General features: G+C 36.1%; 2 protein-coding genes across 3 annotated transcripts in view; one reads left to right on the forward strand and one right to left on the reverse strand.

The window, feature by feature from the left end:
* The first annotated feature begins 1,887 nt into the window (after positions 1 to 1,887).
* Positions 1,888 to 5,993, forward strand: fdx1b (ferredoxin 1b). The gene is made up of 4 exons (XM_088596776.1): positions 1,888 to 2,105; positions 2,987 to 3,114; positions 3,368 to 3,497; positions 3,829 to 5,993. The coding sequence occupies exons 1-4, from the start codon at positions 1,933 to 1,935 to the stop codon at positions 3,941 to 3,943; spliced, it is 546 nt and encodes a 181-aa protein (XP_088452902.1). The 5' UTR covers positions 1,888 to 1,932; the 3' UTR covers positions 3,944 to 5,993.
* Positions 5,994 to 6,734: 741 nt separating this feature from the next.
* The window catches only part of arhgap20b (Rho GTPase activating protein 20b), a 29,471-nt gene continuing 15,611 nt past the window's right edge, over positions 6,735 to 20,594 (reverse strand). For both annotated transcript variants that reach the window (XM_088596772.1, XM_088596770.1), the window contains exons 5-15: positions 20,247 to 20,288; positions 19,767 to 19,851; positions 19,586 to 19,663; positions 18,904 to 18,970; positions 17,286 to 17,468; positions 16,182 to 16,354; positions 14,858 to 15,019; positions 14,312 to 14,421; positions 13,595 to 13,784; positions 12,222 to 12,339; positions 6,735 to 10,893 (exon numbers count right to left, since the gene is read on the reverse strand). In XM_088596772.1, the coding sequence (XP_088452898.1) occupies positions 9,167 to 10,893; positions 12,222 to 12,339; positions 13,595 to 13,784; positions 14,312 to 14,421; positions 14,858 to 15,019; positions 16,182 to 16,354; positions 17,286 to 17,468; positions 18,904 to 18,970; positions 19,586 to 19,663; positions 19,767 to 19,851; positions 20,247 to 20,288 (2,935 nt within the window). In that variant the 3' untranslated portion in view covers positions 6,735 to 9,166. The remainder of the gene's footprint in view (positions 10,894 to 12,221; positions 12,340 to 13,594; positions 13,785 to 14,311; positions 14,422 to 14,857; positions 15,020 to 16,181; positions 16,355 to 17,285; positions 17,469 to 18,903; positions 18,971 to 19,585; positions 19,664 to 19,766; positions 19,852 to 20,246; positions 20,289 to 20,594) is intronic.

Raw genomic sequence — 20,594 nt, forward strand, 5'->3', positions numbered from 1 at the left:
CAATAATAAACATCTGTTTCTGGATAGCCTATGCAAGCGTAAGAGAAACACACATTCACATTTATTTTTGCTCGCTTCACTAACATTTCTTCTAGGTCTTTTGGGTTATCAAGTACTGAACTCCTGAATGTTACAAAAACATGTTTGTGTCCTTGCTTAACAGCTGTAGAACATTCAGTATGTAGAATCTTATCTAAAAAATCCATATCAGAAGATTTAAATCTTTTTTTTTTTTAAAGGAGGTGTCTGATTTATGGAAACATCAGTTATTTGGACAATAAGTATAAAAGGAATCTATAATGTTATTTGCAGTTTTCTTCAGGGAAAAAAATCACTCAGCAGATATAGCATATTCTCTTTAATGGGAGAATTCTCTTTAGATGGTTCTGTATAGTTTTAGATTTCTAGACACTATAAATAAGAGAGAAAGGAGCCAATGGCACAAGGAGTTCTTGAACAGAGGTGAACAGTGATAAAATCCTGTTTCCTGAAACTCTTCCCCACTGATAGCTGATGTGTGGGGAGCATTCTGGCGCACTATGGCTGCTGTCGCATCATCCAGGTGGATGCTGCACATTGGTGGTGGTGGAGGGGAGTCCCCATTACCTGTAAAGCTCTTTGAGTGGAATGTCCAGAAAAGCGCTATTTAAGTGTAAGCAATTATTATTATTATAAGTCCATGTAACAAAGTCTTTATTTCCTTAAAGAAGCACCCCCACCATTGTGCATATCAGCAATCATAGAACCTGCCCAGCAACAGCTTTTTGGTGTCACAAATATCAATTTCCAGGCCTTGGTGCACAGCCCCCACAGCATTATAACATTTGAAAGCAATTAGTGTTGACCAACCTTTCATTCACTGTGCTGGATTCAGACTATTCTCTGGTAGTAAGGATATTTTCTTAACTATTTGGTGGAAGTTTAACATCAGCAGTTATAAGCACAGACAACACATTTGTCTTCCTCCTCTGTAACCTTGCAGCATTTTAAAAGTTCTAAACCTCTTAAAAAAGAAAACAACCCATTTAAAACACAGCATTTTATTCACATTTGTCCCAGTGCAATTCAATAGTTAAAACCTTTACATAAAGCCATTTTGCTCTCCCTCGGCACTTGGTGAGGGTAATTTGAAGACATTTCTTGAAAATATGTCACTGAATGCAGAGCAGAGAGAGAAGTATGAATTGGAACACCATGAATGAAGGATTGATTCCTTACACTGCTTGGCTGGTGTCTTTAAATGAACTCGGATGACCCTGAGCTGACTGGATGATTGATGGAAAGATTCGAAGACCTTGGTGATGAAGGACAGAATTCTTTTTAGTATCAATGAGCCTGGTTAGTATTCTTACTACCTAACTCAAACCGTCTGTTTCAGCTGTCTTATGAAAGAAGTACGTTTTTGAAAAATCCATGTCTTAAGAACATTTGTAATATCGATAATCAGTATGTAACTATAAAATGTTGTGTTAAATACATTACGTTCTACATTCATCGTGACAAAATCTTATGTTCTGCGATGCTGATATCCAACATATGTCACTTAAAATAAAGTTTTGTATGTTTTACAAAATAATGCAAAGACAAAATAATTTAGAAAGGAATTTCTATTGTCTATAAATGCTAATATAGATCTTGATTTCTTTATATGAAAATGTTATATCCTATAATGACATATATAAATAATAAGTAAACGAGTAATAAATGATAAAACAAAAATGTAATTGTAATAAATAATAATGTGATTTTAAAGTGATATTCAAAATTACTTATATTAGATGTCTTCTATTATATGTAATATAACTTCAACCAAGTTAAGAAAGCTTGATCATTAGAACCAGCCCAGAGGTGTGAGCTAATTTCAAGGCCATTTGACTTTATCTGTATTGAGTCCTTCCTGACAGTGCAAGTTTTAAGAGAAGCACAGGCAACATGGCAAGGTGTGTTAAACTCCACTCTTTCCTTTCTGCATTCGTCTCTGGAAAACCTGGCTTTATGGGATTGAAAGTGGCAAGATATTTAACTAACACTCCACAGCTCTCAACTTTACAAAACAGGGCTGTTAGCACAAACCCAGTGTCTTACAACAGTTCAGCAGAGGAATGGTGAGTGTTCAACAAAACATTAAACTATGATATATATGTCTATAGCTATAGCTCATATACTTGTCTTTGCAACAGAGGGTTTGTAACCTTTGTGGCAGATAACCTGAATCATCTCAGTTTTATATTGAGCGTTATGTGGTAACTAGTTGGTTCAATTAAATAATTAAATCTTTCTGATGCTGATAAAAATAAACACAGAAGACCATATGGTGCTCCAAACTGAAGCTAACGGTCTTTTTTTTTCTGCTTTGAACTCTACTGCAATCACGTTTTCTTTAAAAAACAGGCATTTTAAGTAGAGGCAGTTGAGGTTGCCTTTCTAGTTGCATTGTAGAAATTAGAATTGTACCCTTTAAAAATCAATGGTTTTTGCAATATAACAATAAATCTGAATGCGACCTTCACATTTGATCTTTGAGTTAAGATAACAGCTAGTTGTTCAAGGTTTTGAGACCACTTAACAAATAATTCATAATGTGAAAGTGTAAGCGTAAAGGTTCATTCTGAATTCAAGTACTACTTGTAGCAAATTGAATGCTGATAATATTTATCATTTATGATTAACTGTAATGCCAAGCAATTCTAAAGAGCTACAATTTAAATACACTATGGTTGTATGCATTTGCATAAAGCAAGAGCTTTAACATGTAATTTTATATGGTATCTTTAGCCCCTACAGACAAATGAAATTAAAGAGAGAATTTATACCACATATTGTCAGAAAATTAGATACAATACTACTATTAAACAGAATTATGCAATTTCTAATTATCATTTTTTGGATTAGTAGAGGACTGTTATGTTCTAACACTGATAACAAGAACGCATTTTTTAAATGGTAAAAAAGATTGTGGTTTTCTAACAGCACTTTTTTTTACCAGCAAGTCAAGTGACAAGGTCGTAGTACACTTTGTGAACCAAAAAGGAGATAGAACTACTATTACAGTCACAGAAGGTGAAACCTTATTGGATGTTGTGATTAACATGAATTTGGACATCAGTGGGTTTGGTAAGTTTATTGTTTCAAATTCTAAAATGCATACTGAACATACTTTTGCAGACTGATGGATTTTTACACATTTTCCAATTTTAAACAAACTTCGAGCATCTAGAATATTTAAGAAAAAGTACAGATGTGATGATAGATAAGCAAATATTTTATGTTAAGAAAATATTTTTGGATGAACTTTTGTTTTGCTTTAGAAAGTGATGGGCATACCTACTGGCTGTTTCATTTTAATATGAATTTGTCTTACTTGCAGGTGCCTGTGAGGGTACATTAGCTTGTTCAACATGTCACCTGATATTTGAAGAGGACATTTATGCAAAAATGAAACCTTTGGTAGATGAAGAGATAGATATGCTGGATTTGGCTTATGGGCTGACCAAGACGTAAGTTAAATATGCAAACCAATGGACTCTGAAAGATCTGAACTGGATTGCAATAGGACAGCTAGCAAACAAAATTCGATTAGCCTGTTGAAACGTCTTACATCAACAAAGAGATAATCATTCTCAAGACCATACATTTGATAAATCTGCATGTAAATTGTATAATATATGAAGTGTACTACTGAAGTTAATTTCAGGATAGTTCCTTAACACTGTATGGTCTTCAAGAATGCCCTCAAGGCAGGTCACTTTACAAGAGTAGGGTGTCCTGAGTTTTTCCAAGAAGAGACAAGTATTTAATACATAATAGAAATTGCTGCTGTGTTGTCAGATCTCGCCTGGGCTGTCAAGTGTGTGTTCAGAAATGGATGGATGGCATGACTGTCCGTGTGCCACAGGACGTGATGGACATGAGAGAGACCATGGAGTCCAGACAGAATCAGTGAACCATCTGCAACCTCTGCTGAAGCAGGCTCTGAAAGACCTTGTTTGATCTTTTTTATCACTTGGAACATCTTTTAACAATATTCACTGTTTAAAACTGAAACACTGCATTAGAGCCTTGGCTAGACATCCTGGTTTCTTTATTGCTCAATTTTTAGTTGGTTTAACTCTTTAGCTGCTTAAAACCACTGTAGTGTTGAAGGCATCTACATTTATACTTCCAGAATGTGCACCACTAAAAGCTATTTTATTCATCCAACACTCACTAAGGTGATATTTTAAAAAGTAAAGCATGACTATGCTAGTTCTTTCTTGATATCCAGGACTCTTCAGAAGTTTACTCTGAAGCATTTAAACATGTTTGGCATGTAAGTCTGATTGATGAATACTTCAGAGTTACTATACTACTTTGAAATCCAAGTACAAAAGCTGTTTAAACAATGCTATAAATATTTATAACTTGTTTTCTAGTAAATAAAACCCAATTTAATTCATTTTGAAGCATTTATTTTTAATTGTGTCTTGAAAATAAATGTATTTATTAACTAGCTTCCCATGCAAATCAAATCAAATCAAAGTTTATTTATCAAATGCACAACAATACGGCGTGCAGTAGTAGTTGCTGGCAATGAAATGTCTTTTTCTGCGAGCTCACAAAAATTACAAGAATCACAAAAATCACAAAAATTCACAAAAATCACAAAATTGAGGTTACATTTTTTAAATTGAATAAAACTCAATGTGAGTAGAGCTGTTATGTGTCCGTGGTGTATGCAATATATACATGTAGTGCAGTTATGCTGGATAAAGTGAGAATTGTGTGTCCATGTAGCCATTACAGGTGATTTGCTAAGGAGCTACAGGTTGGCTATTTAGCAGTCTTATTGCCTGGAGGTTGAAGCTGTTCCATCGTCTGTTGGACTTGGACCGAATGCCTTGGTACCGTTTACCGGACGGTAGGAGGGAAAACAGTTTGTGACTGGGATGACTGGGGTCCTTGAGAATGGACCTGGCCTTCTTCAGACATCTAGCTGAGTAGACCTCCTGGATGCTTGGTAGCTCACAGCTGGTGATGAGCTGCGCTGACTTCACCACCTTCTGCAATACTTTGCAATCCCGTGCGGAGCAGCTCCCATACCAGGCAGTGATGCAACCATCACTGCCTGGATGCACACAGTTGAACATTTACAGCTTACATAGTAGGTTAGGTGATTCCTTTTTGAAAAACATTAGTAGTCAATATTCAAATTAAGTCAACATTTTAAAAAATATAGAACAAAGTAATAACTCAAGTGCAAAGAGATATTTTACTCATGTTCTCTGTGTATGACTAGGCTGTCTGAATTGGATTACTTTACTTTTTAGAAGTATAATTTCATGCTACACATTGCAAATAAACATGAAATAACTATACATTTCTTCAGAGTTCTCATATGTGGAGAAAAAGAAAGGCAATCATGTATAATCATGTGAAAAATGCACCATGTGAAAAGAGTAGGGATGTTACAGTAGGGGTGACATAGATTTTATCCGCATAATGTTGGAATGGGTTTGGATTGGATATAGGGAATGATGAGCAGGTAAAATAATGATAATTTGAAGTCATTTCTTACAAAGTTCCGACACACATCAGTTATCAGATCTGACCACCTGCCTGTGTGAGTATTGTAGAGACTGTTGTACTCTCTGTGTACACGAGGGGGCGGTATGTGGTCATGGATGTTGGACAGTTCATTTCAATGCCTAGTACTGTATAATCACCATTTAGCATGCATTTGCATTTTGAAAGTGTCTAGAAAATGTATTCACGTGATATCATGTGAAAGTAACATTTTAATCTAATTTGATCTAATCTAAATCCATAATGCATAGTACAAAAATCTTTATTTTGCACCAAAACCTCTGTGATTACTATTACGTACTGCAAAAAGAACAGTGCAATAGGGTCCATATAGGGCTGATGTGCAGTGAATTAATGTCTTCTTTTCAAATTCTTCCCTAGTTCTGCTAGAATGGGGTGACCTAAGAATAAACATGGTGATTTGGCTTTGACTGACCAGGTTTTGTGCTTATCTGTTCTGTCACGTCTTACAAAATGTGGAGGCATGATAGGCTGTCTTTGGTGTGTGAAGAATCATCCTTGCAGGTGGCAGAACCTATTTTCTTCTTGGGTCTGCCTCGCCTTCCTCTGTGCATTCAGTTTGATATTCTATACCTTCTAAATCTTGATGGCTTAATTTCTGATCTTGTTCTATAATTCTCTTAAGTTTCAAAAATAGTTACTTAGCAAAATGTTTCAGTCCTCAAATGCATAATCTGATGTATTTCCTTTTGACGATATTCCATTTCTGTGGAACACACAAAGGAATTTATGAGGAGTTTTCAAAAGTCATCAGTTGTAAAGCATGCACAATTAATATAGCATGAACACAGATTGAATTTTTCAATTGAAAACTAATGAACAATTTAAATCTTATGGCTCAGTTGTGAACATAATATTAAAACCACAACTTAGTTAAAAATGTGTAATCACAATTTATAAGATGTCTTATAAATATGTGTTTTTCATGTTTGTGTATGATGTTTTTTTCCACATTCTGTAAATACATATTGTACTTTTTAATTTTGATTTTTAAAATTATTTTATCTATAATACTTTGTAACTGGAAAATATTTATTCGAAATAGAAATAATTTGTATTTTGCATTATAAGGTGATATAAAGGAAGGTAGAGTACATTGTACATAGTAGTATATTACCATACATTTTCCTAAAATAAAAAATAAAAAAGTATTTTAGTCATTAAGATGTTTATTTAAAAACTGTGGGAAAACAACATACTGTATACAATATAGCAGACCTGTGCAACAAGGTGTCCTGGAGAAAAAAAAAAAGATTTTAAAACATGATCAAAAACAGTTCAATATATTTCCTTGATCTGCTCTTTCTTTCCTCGAATATTTTCTCTTTCATATTAATAAGGCAATTGTAGTAAAGGAGTATTTTTTCAAATGGTTTTTGCAAACACTATTATTTATAAGCACAATGACAAACCCTGTTTCCTCCTACCTGGACAAAATATATGCCCCATGGGTAATTTGTTGAATTATTTCGTTTTTTCTTCTTCGTTATTTAAAAATAAAAGTAGAGACAGAAAGAACTTCAAGGTACACTGTTCTTTTAAAAAAAATTCACAGTCTTAACTCAAAGATTTTAATAAAGATAGAGCATGTTTCTAAAGTAAAATAGCTCAGATAAGTGCTCAGCACCCTCAGCAAACTCTATTACAGTGGGATAGAAATTTACATTAGCAATACTGTACATAAGTGGTTCCCAGCCTTTCCTCGGGAGTGCATCATCATTGTGGTAACTCACATTTGCCATAAACCACAAAATAGTGAGTAACAGTACCTATTAATGCTGCATTGATGTAAGAACAAAAGCATTTAAAAATTCTCCTCAATCTTTTGTGGCTGAATGAAATTCCCCATTTCCCCTTTGAAAAGAAAAGCATAATTATGCAATTATGAAACATGAAATGTACAGCAATTTGTTTCTAGAATATGGGAGCAGGTAGGCTTTCTTAATTGATTTCCAGAGCCTCTGTTTCTCACAAAATCAAAGACCACACTTCTTCAGTGGTCATGTCCGTTCCCGGCCTTCTTCCTTCATTGCCCTTTGACAGGTCTCCTCCTAACCTGAGGGCCACAGCCCTCGCAGGTTTTGTAGGTCTCCTTAAATCATCAATAGCATAACCCAGGAAGATTGGTAAATGTACTCAATTAAGAATTAGTTAGACTCATTTAACTCTCTTGCACTGCTGTGAAGCTGTTCATAATTTAAGGAGACCTATGACACCTACAAGAACTATTGTCTTCAAGGACCAGACCAGTATGGTGTTTTTCTAGTCATCATATTTGAAATGTACTCTCAGACTTTCAGAAAAGAAAAATGTCCTCCTCACCTTCTGGTAACTGCCATGCATCCTCCACTGACAAAGAAAACCACATACTTTTGCCAACATTTCACTTGCTCGTTCACTTTACCTACACACAATGTCTATCCATTCATCCATTTTCTAATTGCTGTATCCGATACAGGGTCGCTGTGGAGCCAGAGAATATCGTGCCAAGCAATGGACACAAGGCAGGATACACTCTGAACAGGATGCCAGTCCATCACGGGGCACACACAGAGACAAATACAGAAACATACACTCAAACCAGGGCCAAATTTCCCAGAAGACAATTAACCTACCTGTATGGTAATTTGGACTGTGGGAGGAAACAGGTTCACCCAGATGAAACCCACACAAACACGGGGGAGAATTTCACACTTCATACAAAGAGCACCCGAGGTCCAGAATTGAACCCAGGGCCCCAGCACGGCAAGGAAGTAATACCAACCACTGCACCACCATGCTGCCGTATACACCATCTCACTCTTCATAAATACTTACAAAGGTCAAAGAAGGCAACAACCAGCTTATTTTCGGTTGCCTTAAAGATCTCATCTCATTATATAAAGATTTAGGTGCCATTGATGTGTAATTTAACAAATTTATCTGAAAACTGTAAATATATTGTGTTGACATGGGTAACTGTAGATGCTGTAGCTCTTTTTGCAATAAAAATGTATATGCCCACTGATATCACATTGAAGAGGAAGAGACAAATTGTACTTGTGACTATATTTACCAGAGTTGTTATGATTGTGATGTAATGTTAATACAACTGAAGATTCAAGTATTTGATAACATTTAGGAAATGTCTTTCATTTAACCTTAGAAAATTAAAAAATGCCCTCTTCAAATTTTATCATAAATGAATGGGGAAGTCTGGAGAGCTCATGTTTAAGACAACAAAATGCTCTATGTGTCAGTGCTCTCATAAATTAAGCGATGCAGATGGACACAAATAAAGGATAGAACAATTAAAGGATTGATCAAGGAGTCAGAGGAAATATTTCAGAACCATTTACATGACTTGTTTTGACATGCAGACTGTTTTTATAAAACATAGGTTTGTCAGAGGAGTGTTAAGTGTTTATAGAATTCACTGTTTAAGCACATCATTTGGCATGGAACATCCACTGCCACATCTAATATACGTCTTACAATATTTTCTCTGTTACAGTAATGCAAACAATAAACCATTGTGCAAAAGCGGTGGTGTAATTCACATATTCATTTCATAGATCCTTACAAAAGAACACTTGATGCATGATTAAACAAAAGATTCTTCTCCATGCATTAGTTTTCTAACTGTCTCTTGCTGTGAGGCTGTGTAATTCTTACTGTGCCATTCCAATTTGCTTCTTACTATTTCTTTTTCCACAGCTTTTACATCTGGGTGGCTGTTCTTAGGGTCACTGTGATGAAAGTATTCCTTAACAGTGTTTCTGACAGCAGCTGGAAGCCTTATCCGAATTGTATGCCGTATTGTGCTGGCAGCTTTGCTGTGAGTCTTTGACACTGGATGAATTTCAGGACTGTGTTCTGTGGAAATGTTGACCACTGGACCACCTGTGACAGCAGTTTTGGCCTGCCCATCATTCTCTTCAGAATTTAAGGATTGCCTCGTTGATACAGATCGCAAAACCAAAGGTGTATTTTGACCGTAAAATACACTCTGTGGGATATGGACCTGTAATGTTTGGTTTGTTTTGTCTGCATTATCTTCAGCTGCACCACTTGCACTGGACACACTCACTGAAATACTGGGCTGTTCTTTCTCATGGTGGTCTGAATGCCTTTTCACCGTCAGTTTGCTCGGGGCCATGTAGAATGTAATTTTTGTACGCTTCAACTTATCCTTATTAGGCATTGAGCCTTCAGGCCTAACCAGTTTTATGTGTTTCACTGACAGTTCTCTATGCTGGATGTTGGTCCCAGTTTTAGATGTCTCAGACGCCAGATCTGTTTCATTCCTGCCCTCTGATAGACTTGATTCCATCTCTTGTCCATCAATTTCTGAATTGTTGTCTTGGTCGGTCTCATAACTGTTAATGTTCAAGGCACTCAGACTACCCGAGCTGCTTTGTTCTTCCTCAGGGGTCTGAACATTGGCTGCCTCCTCAGCCTCACTGCTGCAGTTATTGTTCTCTTCATCCTTTTCATCATATTCATCATACCACTTCAAATCGCAAGGTTCTCGGGCCATAGAGGATGGTAAAGCCATGCTCCAATCTTTGGGGAACTTACTGGGAGTATCGGGAGAAAGTGGCTGAAGTTTTGCCGAGGTCCCGAACAGGAAAGGCAATGAAGACACATCGCTGGGGCTGAACACTGAGTCGGAACAGTATGAGAAGGCACTGTCTAGAGAGCTCAAGGACGACGCAGAGGGTGATGTGGCTGTAGAAGACAAGCTGGAAAAACTAGACCTGTTGGACAGATTCATCCGAGGTGGCCCAAAGTGCCTCATCCTTGAAGCAATCTGAGGTGACCTCCAAAGGGAGTATTTGGACTTGCTGTTTAGCTTAGGGCTGCAGTCTCCTTCTGAAACTTTGGAACTCTCTATCCTCAGCTTCTGCATGTGCTGGAAACAGTCTGTCTGTCCACGGGTCATGGCAGCGTCGCAGCTGGATTGACGCGCTACAGGAGCATGAAACCGAGTGAGGGGCTGGGAACTCATACACACACTGGGTTCTGAAGAACAGCGGTCTCTAGCAGACTGAATACTCTGTGTGGTGCCCAAACAGCAGATGGACCCAGTGGAATGGAAAGATGCATCATCTAAGTTTTCGCAGCTGTAAGCACTGTCCTCAGTTAGGACTTCCTTTTTATATGTGTCAATTGCGTCCAAAAGCCCCCAGCCCTCCTTATCCTCCTTCAGTACCAAATCATTTAAGGGCAAGAAGTAAGAGTTCCTTTCCTGACCATGTAGTAGTTTCTGCCTCTCTTGTTCAGAATCAAATTCATCAGAAGAGTACTGCTGCTGCAAAGTATCCCCATCTAAAAAAAATGTAACATGCATATTACATTAGGTAGAATCATTGCTTAGCAAAAGAACAGAATAGATAGAGCTGATAATTATAAATACTAAACAAATCAGATACAACGCCAAACAAAAGTATTTCAACCCATTGTATGCAAATGTGTATGATACAGTACACATTTTTTTAAAATGCAATATTTTCACAGAACCTGAATGCTCAAAGTGAATACTTCAAACAATGAGAAAGGTTACCGTAAATATTATCAAAAACTAAAGAGAAATAGCTTAAATAAATTGACCAAATACATTTTTCTGACACATGACTCAATATTTGGTGGAAGCTACTTTGGGAGCAATTACAGCTCCAGATAAATGTCTACCAATTTTATACACTGGTTTGGTGAAATGTTTGCCCATTCCTCTTGACAGATTTGCTCAAGGTCTCTCAAGGTTCTTGAGCGTCACTTTTGGTTGCGTTTCAAGTCTTTCCACCAATTCTCAACAGAATTCAAGTGAGGACTTCACTGTGCCACTCAAGGACATTCACTTTCTTATTCTTAAATTAATCCAGTATTGCTTTGTTCATTGCCCTACAGAAAGGTGAACCTCTGTTCAAGGTATAAATCTTTAGCTGACTGAATCAAGTTTTCCCCTCAGATTTCTCACAACTTTGCTCTATTTTTCCACCAATCTTGTCAAGTTTCCTAGTCCCTGCGGATGAGAAGCAGGACTAAAACAAAATGCTGCGACTGCTACGCTTAACAGTGGAAATGATTTTGACTAAGTGATGCACTACGTTGGGTTGAATCAGATGTGCTGTACTTTTTTGTTTTCTTACAAACCTTTTGTCACACACAGGATTTGCAGTATCACTTAAATGCTTTGTTGTAATCTCCATAGGGGATTTGAGATGGGTGTTCGACTCTGCCAATCGGACTTGCTTTGTGGAGTGACTGGGTTTTTGCTGACTCATGGAGATTTTCTCCCATCTCAGCCATTGAACTTCAGCTCTTCAGGTGACCTTTGGCAACACTGTTCCCTCCCTAACCAGTTTCCACCTTGCTTGGCTGCTTAGTTTGTTAGGACAGCTTGATCTAAGTAGTGTCTGCTGCTTTCCATTCTTAATGATTCACCTTAACTTCACCTTGCTCAAAAAGATATTTGCTTTTAAAGGTTTTGATGCACTTCTACTGATCGGTGCCTTTATACAGCTTTATCCCCACGTTGTTTTGAAAACTCCTTGGTTTAGTCACTACCTGACTAAAGAATGTAACATATACACTGTACTGTTCTGAACCACACTTTTTGCACTTCTTGAGGCTTATCAAACTGTGAATATACTCACCTATGGTATCCCCCGAGCTCTCTCTCTGCTTCTTGTTTATGTTTTTGAACAGAGACATAATGTCATCTCCAAAAATGGTTGGGGAATTTTCAATTAAGAGCTGCACTAGTGATGCCACCTTTGAGAGAACATTGAGAAAACATGTTTTATTATATCCATAAGTGATCGAGATCTTAACAAGGGAGTTGAATAAAAAACGTAAAAATGGTTATACTGTATATGGTCATATGTACATTAAACATCTGTTGTTGTGACCTCTGCATTAGGTTTTCAAAATGGATACAAATAGATATGAGGCTCATCTGTGCTATGTAGCAAGCTGGAAGCTATATCTTCACTAATGTCTAATGTTACTAATTGCCAAGTTCCCTTGCTCTACACTGCATTCTGTTCCTCTCAGGGGAGGCCTCATTATCTCTGGAATTCACATCCTCAGATAATCAAAAACCCAGGCTCCCATGTACCACAGCACATATTTGTTCATAAATTAAAAACAACAACAAACCCCCCTCCAAAATATAATGATAATAAAAAAAAGATCACAGAACCAAGATGGTCACAGTGTATCTTCTAACTCTAACCATATTTTTTTCCTGGCTTTGTTATCTTAACTCATATAATTTCTACGGAAGCGAGACAATATTTTCCATGTGTTACGAATGCTTTAAGAGTTGAGCTTTTACTTCGTGAAGAATAAGAACCGCATTCACAAAAGATTCTAATGAGATAAGAAGCATGTAAGCCTGGGATAAAGGGAGAGAACTGAAGCACCGTACTCACAAACCTAGAGCAAAAGCACATGCATGTGTAAAATCACAAAATTCAATGTAAATTTACAGAGGCTGAAGATGCGGGATAATATATGCAAATTATGCAGCAGGATAAAATACGGTTAACTATCTGCACACAATATTCACAAAATCTGTCTAAATATACATAAACATTTGTATGATTGTTTGCTTAGATGAAAAGCAGTTGTAATGGGGGACAAAAAAGGTCTAGAACATAAAGAACACAGATACCCAGATTATTATTTTAAAGGAACAAGTAATAGGTTTATTCCATGCTAAAAAGAGAAGAAAGAAAAACAGCACACCTGAAGAAGGCTCCACGCCCGAAACATTGTGTTTTCTTTCTTCTCTTTTTCAGCATGGAATACACCTATTACTTGTTCCTTTGCAGCCTGCAGATGCTGACGCAGCTACCCACCTGAACTACAGTACAGTACATTATTTTAAATACATAATATATTCTGCCCACACAGGGTTATGCATTTCAGTTTCCACCTATTTCTCTTGTAACCTGATTGTGATCTTGGACGTTGAGCGCCACTTGGGCTTACAGTAAGGTAGAGCATCTTCATTGCATCTCACCTTTCTGGTGGATTTGCTCTCTTCCTCAGGGCCTGCAGGTACTGGGAGCCACAGCATGTTGGGAGCAATACAAAGGGCCAGATTGAAGGCAGTCATTTGGTTCTCCTCTGACTTCTTCTCTATATGGTGAAGCAGGCCGAAAAGGTGACGGAGTAAGGTGACATTTGCTTCTGGCAAATGGTCTACCAATCTAGCATGGGAAATAAAGAGGCTTATGTATTTTTATCTATTATAATTACTGTAACACATGAGAAAAACTCTATGGATTATTTTATGAAAAATAAAGAATGCAATTTGTACATTTAAAAATAATTATTAAATATTTAATCATGATTGAAAAACAATTGTCCCGTACATCCTTCTTATATGGCTTATATTTCATCTAAGATGGACACAATTTTATAGGTATCTAATGGTAACAAGTGTTTTGTATACACTATGGACATTAAAGTTTAATAAAATGAAACAGGGAAATGTAACAGAAGCTCAATTTTAAAAGTCTGATATATTACCCAAACGGTTCAGGGCCATTATAGGGTTGAAAAGGTGCTGTTATCTTAACAAAGCAAAAAAAAAAACCTTACTCCATCCTTATGACATAGTGAAACGTTATTCCAGGACCCAGAGCATTGAGGTGTAAATGAAAAGCCTGTCTTCCTGTCTTGCAGAGAAGCAAAAAACCAGACACTCCTTTGACTAGACAAAAAAATCACTAACCTTTTCATGGCCTCAATCTTATCGTCGTGCTCTTCAATCTCTATGACTTCCATCCACTTTTCATACAATTCTGTTGAGAGGACACTGCCAGGGATATTACGCAGAAAATCCTAAAAAAAAAAACATGTTGTAATAGAGGTGAACATAAAATCATCTTAATTTTGACACAAATAGCTTTAATGTTTGTTTAACTGGTTTTCAATTTTTTTAAACAAATATCTATTTTTACCATTTCATTTCTGATTTCATTTTGTAATCTTGCGTCAGCTAATGTAGGTACCTCAGCTTGTCCAAAACACCCTAATATAGAAACTGCTTTTATTTAGAGATGCTAAAGTATAGACCTCATATGCAATTTTGCATAGTTACTAAAAAGCACACCAATTGAAAAATATTGGCTCAAAGTAATTAAAAGCAACAGGTTCTTATTTCACAGCACCAAAGAATATTCAGACTGACATTTAAACAGATGTCTTATATTTGCCTCGGTACACATCTGGGTTTCACCAGGAATAAGGTAAAAAACAGTTCATATAGATGTCTTACAGTGATGACAGCTGCAGCAACAAATACAGACTCCCCTTCCACTTGGACACTGCCCCCTGAATTAAGTCTTTCTTTTAACTCTTTGCATGTTTTGGCATTTGCTGAACGTCTGAAGATTCCCTTAGTTGTTGAACCTTCATGGTACAGCAGGCAGAGCATGTCCTGGAAAGGAGAAGAAACAGTAAGTAAAGTGAGGATATCATCATGGTCTGCTGTTTAGAATACATGATTTCATTTTCACAATTGCATCATCATAATCTATTTCGCAAACTTCATATTTGCCATCAGAATAAAGATTCATAAACCTCAGATTTATTTTAAAATATAATTATTACATTGCAAATTATATGGCTGCATATTGATGATAAATACTTCATATAATTGACAATGGTTCCATACTTCTTAATTTATTTTTAATTCACAAATTCGTAATTTTCTAAGGAGTTACACACACCTTAATTCATGGTTTATTCATGAGATATTCACTTACCACATTTCTAATGAATTAATCATTAATTAATCAAAGTCTCTGAGTGTAAACTGTGACCAAACGAATAATATGAACTGTGTTATACAGAGTACTGTATGTAGTGTAGCAGGGTACTTCTTTGCAGAAAGAATTGCAATGAACATAGCACGACCACTAGAGGCCGCCATGTAGACGGCAACAATACATTCGTAATTGGATCTCATCCCTCGCAAGTTGAACACTGGTGGACAACAGTTTGTCCAGAGTGGAATGTGAGGATTTTCACATGGGATTCATTTCTATGAAAAGGATATGTTTCAGCAATAGAGTGGGAGTCTGAGAAGAAGTATTTATGATTGTGTTTTAGGGACTTCTGGCTCCAATTTTTAAGATTTGTGTTTAAGAATAAAGCTGGACCTTCACTTTACTAGAAAGTGGAGTTTTCATTGGTAGCATGGTTCAGTGACATTTACACAGGATGGGAATCTTTCATAGTAATTCATCCTTCCAGTAATTCACAGCAGTGTGTTGTGGTGAGCTGCAGTCTTCCTCTTCATCAGATAAGACTCCGGTGTGTCTGAGGGCACACACACATTCACTCTCACAAGGATGGGGAGAAGCTATTTGGGGATGTAAATTAACCTGGACATCATGTCTTTGGACTGTAGATGGAAAGCAGAGTACCTGGATAAAAATCTGGGGGGAACATGCAAACTCCACAGAGACAGATTTGAAACCAGTCACTTGGATCTGTGGGACAGAGGAACTTAGCTTTCATTTCTGCCTGACTGGTTATCAATTAATGTTTTTCTGTTCTACATTACCTAACAACACAAACCCCAAACTAATTCTCACCATGATGGGTTTTGGAAGGTTTCCATTTTGACAGATTGTGGACAGGGAGTGACCAAAGAGCTTTCGGGGAGTGCTTGGAGATTCTCCTTGGCTGCTTAAGTGGCTGGTATTTCCTCTCCTCAGAGCCCAGTCTATTAGGGACTTTTTTCTTTTGAAGTGTTTTTGAAAGTAATCTAAGAAAAGAAATTCAGAATACAACAAACCTTAATGCATAAAATTTGATTACAAAAAATCAGACAAAAAAGAGGGGTGAGTAGATTACTTCCTAATGTACTGAAGTGAAGTGACATTATCAGCAATTCTTGAAAATAACATAGCAAAGAGTGCAAAAAAGGGCATAATTACAGGAAGTATAAAAATTGTGTTTCCTGTGCCATGTACTAAGAGTACTAGCGTGAGAGGAAGTTGTTTACTGTCTACAGTCTAAATTAACTTCTTCCTTCAGGAGGCTAAGATAATGTTTTAAATTTCCAAAGCATTTCCTTGTACCTAGAGAGAGGATCTAGTTTGTTGTGAACACAAGGATTATGTCCATAATTACTGTACATAAGTAAATAAATCAGAGAATAAATTATGTGGGAGGTATATTTCATCTTGAGAAACATTAACTAGGCAAACATGCTTTGTAAATTCGATATGGAAATGAAATGTCTCCTGTGGCCAAGGTCTGTTAAATGAAAACATTGCAGTGATGATAGTTTGAGAATCCTACAAGGATAGAAAGATTTACTGTAAAATCTGTTACACTGCCTTGGTACAAACATTATGGATTTGTTAATGTTCCATTATATGTAAATGTTCTAGTGTAACTACCTTATATTATGCTTGTTCTTAAAAATGACCTTTTTCTTTGTTTAAAATTACTTGTTTTTTCACAAATTGCTGTAAAATGTATAATTTGCAGGCAGACTATTTATGCTGAACAGATTATTAAAACGAAACAAAAAGTGCACCCAAAATTGTTGTTTTTTTTAATTATTAAATATTACATGCTGAATTCTAATGAAATGTGGTCTTTCCTGCCTTTGACTGAACTTGAATGAGATTTTTTGCTTCCTTGTGTGAAAGGCACAAAATGAATTCCATTTTCATGCTTGTACACACCTGTCCTCATGTGGCTACGTACTGCCTTTCTGGGCTTCAGAATGAACTGGCACTGCTGATCCTTGGGGATCTGCTCTGGTAGAAGTGTCCCATCTGGTGTTATGATGTTGTTGTTGGCCAGGTAGCACTGGTCCACAGACTCCCGCACGCAGTTCATTATAATACTAAATGGGTACTCATGGCCTGTTCAGAAGAAAGCTACGTAATGAGTCATACAAATAATGGGGTAAATTAATTTATGCCTAATCTAAAATCAAGGTTAAATCTATAATACATTATTTTTCTATCTTTTACCTTGTTTGCTCTTGACAGAAAACTCACATTTTGTGTGCATTGTTGCCTTAAAAGACTTGTGCAAGGGACAAATGGTGCCAGACTATAAAAATAGCACAGACGTCTTGTCAGAAAAATCATGGACTTTCTGCTCAGTTCTAATGCAGCAGGAGGAATGAGCCACTTACAGGTGGAACAATGTCTAAAGAGATTAAGATTTTGTTCTCAAGTAGAATTTTTATATACAGTACGATAGCATATTGTGCAACTAAATCGATTGCTGATTATCTTTGCATTTACCAGAATATATTTGAAAAATAACGTAAACATATTTATATTGTATGTAACATATATAAACATATTTTCCATATTGAACATTTATAGCATCTCTACTTCTTGTTATTTCAAGACGAAACTCCAATGTTATATAAAGATAAAGACCAGACAATCATCATGCCATAATACTACTGAATTTATCATTTTCAACCTGTCACTCCCAATATGTGTTTTTACTATCAAGTTAAAGTCCTCGGATTTTTCCGTTTTTTAAAATAAAGCATTCATTTTTACATTTGTTCTTGCCCAAAACCCATTCCTAACAGGCAAATATCTCAAAGTACTGCATTAAAGGGTTGCTTATACAGTATTTTTCATGGAAATAATAACACAATATATCACAACCTTTTACAAGACTGAAATGAAGTATGGAAAAGTAAACTATGTAATAGTAAATAATTCATAAGCAAGACAAGAATGTCTGACCAAGTCCTGAAATGTCAGTTACATCACCATTCTGCGAAAGTAATTTACTTAAAAATACATTATCCACTGGATAAGCCAGGGATAGCATAAAGTTAACTTTCTAAAAACTGAACCTATAAGGTATGTTGCTACATACAGTAGTTTTGTAATCATTACCACTAGATTTTCATTTTATTTGTAATCACAGTGTATAATCTCAGTATCATTCTGACGCAAAGAGCTAACACTGTTTTATTAAACATACATTTCAGACATTCTTAAGCTCTTATGAGGTCAATATGTCTGAAATCTTTAAGATTCAAAGATTAAACCTTGCTTTCCTAAAAGGTGAAAAGATTTCAAAGTTATATTTAGAGCACTATACCCTTCATGAAGCGGTTTGTTGAAATTGGAAAGAGTTACACCAACAATTAAGCATTTATTAAAGTTATGGTGGCCTAAGAAAATCTCCTTTGTGCATTTGCTATTATCCCAAATTCTGGTTGTAAGGCTGTGTAGGGGTAAAGAAAACAGACTGATTCCTTTTGTTGTTCCTGTTCTGGCATCTGTGTTATCCTAGGTACAGGATAGTACATTTTCTTACCAATGAGAGGGTATGGGGCTTCCTCTTTCCCTGAAATTACCCAGAGATGGTAATCAGTCGGCCTGCCCTGTGGGGTGAGAAATGAATATTATGTCTCAGAAGGGAAACAGATAACTGGGGTGACAGTCATGGGAGAGAAGAGGAAATTCCTGTTGGGTAACAAAAAAAACACTGTTAGTCATTTTGTTTTCCACGGCTTTTACAGATGAAGACAGATGGCCTGGGGACTTCCTTTCTGGGGGAGTCTAATAGAACAGCTTTTAGGCATCATATCTAAATAATATTTCTAATAAAGTAATCAAGTGATTGACATAGTCTTTTTAAATCTATGAGGCACATTACAGTTTTTGCTTATTTTAGACTGTTTGGCCACAGGTACTGTTCAGAGAAAATAGAACAAACTTGTCCACCAAATCAGGGGTGAGTGACACAAAGAAAATGTGCATAATGCCAGATATCAGAAAGTGATAGATAGTCTTTGAATCTTTTATGACCAAAAATAGAAATACTGTAGATGCACCTGTACATGCATAAAATTGCACCTGTACTATCTTTCTTTAGTTACAAACACCTCCACAGACCTGTTCTACTTCTTTACGTAATCACGTCAGTACCATAAAACTCATAATACACATTTCAAAATGAAATGTAGAATCTATAAAGTATTTGACGAACTACTCACCAAAAATCCAAGCTGCTGTATGGCAATCATTATCACTTTTTCCACTGTATCTTTATTGCTCACATCTATAGTTGTTGTCTAAAGGCAAATAAAATAGCAACAAATAAAAAGTATAGTATAAATAACTCCTTAGTAAGAGTATTTTGAATTAGCTTTCTTAATGCTGATGAATTGCACTTACAGATGTGCAGTTTCCAACATCCAAAAGCATTATTTTCATGGCTATTTTCTTTGGATACTCGTCTTGTTTCATTTCGTTGATCTGCCTGTAAGATGAAAAGGCAAGGATATTGAGATCTGATCCCACTCCATCATCATTATACAGAATGTATAGTCAAACTACTGTTCCAAGTTTGTGCATTGCTTTTTCCCTGTCATTTGTTTTCAGAGAATAAACTGCATAAAAAATGAATTTCTGAAAAGAATATGCAAAGCTGCTCTTTTTAAGTTGCTGTCTGAATATTTTTAGTCATAATATTGGCATAATATTTTTTTCCCACCAACAAACCAGACAATATATCCTTGTGGAAATATGTACGTGACAATATGTTATAGTTTAAATAACACTTTCAACTGTAATCATAATTGTAATGATGTAACAGTTTAACTATTCCAAATATAACAAAACTTAAATGACTATACTAGGTGAAATAAATCTTACCATTGCAGAGTTGAAAACCATTTCTCTTTAGCTTCAGAGGAGCTGGAATTAAATACAGGGCATTAAAAAAATGCAAAATTAAAAATGCATAGTTTGTACTCTCTAATCTCAGTAGTATGAATCTCATTCTGAAGCAAGGTCAAACAGATTGTCTAAAGCCTCAAAGTGCCTGAGGCCTGCACAGTCTATCATTGTTAATCCTCTTATAGAAAGTTAACTCCACAGCATTTACAATGTTATACAATGTAAAGGTTTTAAAGAGAAAGAGAAAGCTTGTTATTTAAGTAAAAGAAATTCAAGACATCCATTAATTTTCTAACTGTTTCTTCCAATTAAGGATCACAAGCC

This window comes from Lepisosteus platostomus, chromosome 10, assembly GCF_059453375.1.
Source record: "Lepisosteus platostomus isolate fLepPlt1 chromosome 10, fLepPlt1.hap1, whole genome shotgun sequence".
NCBI lineage: Eukaryota > Metazoa > Chordata > Actinopteri > Semionotiformes > Lepisosteidae > Lepisosteus > Lepisosteus platostomus.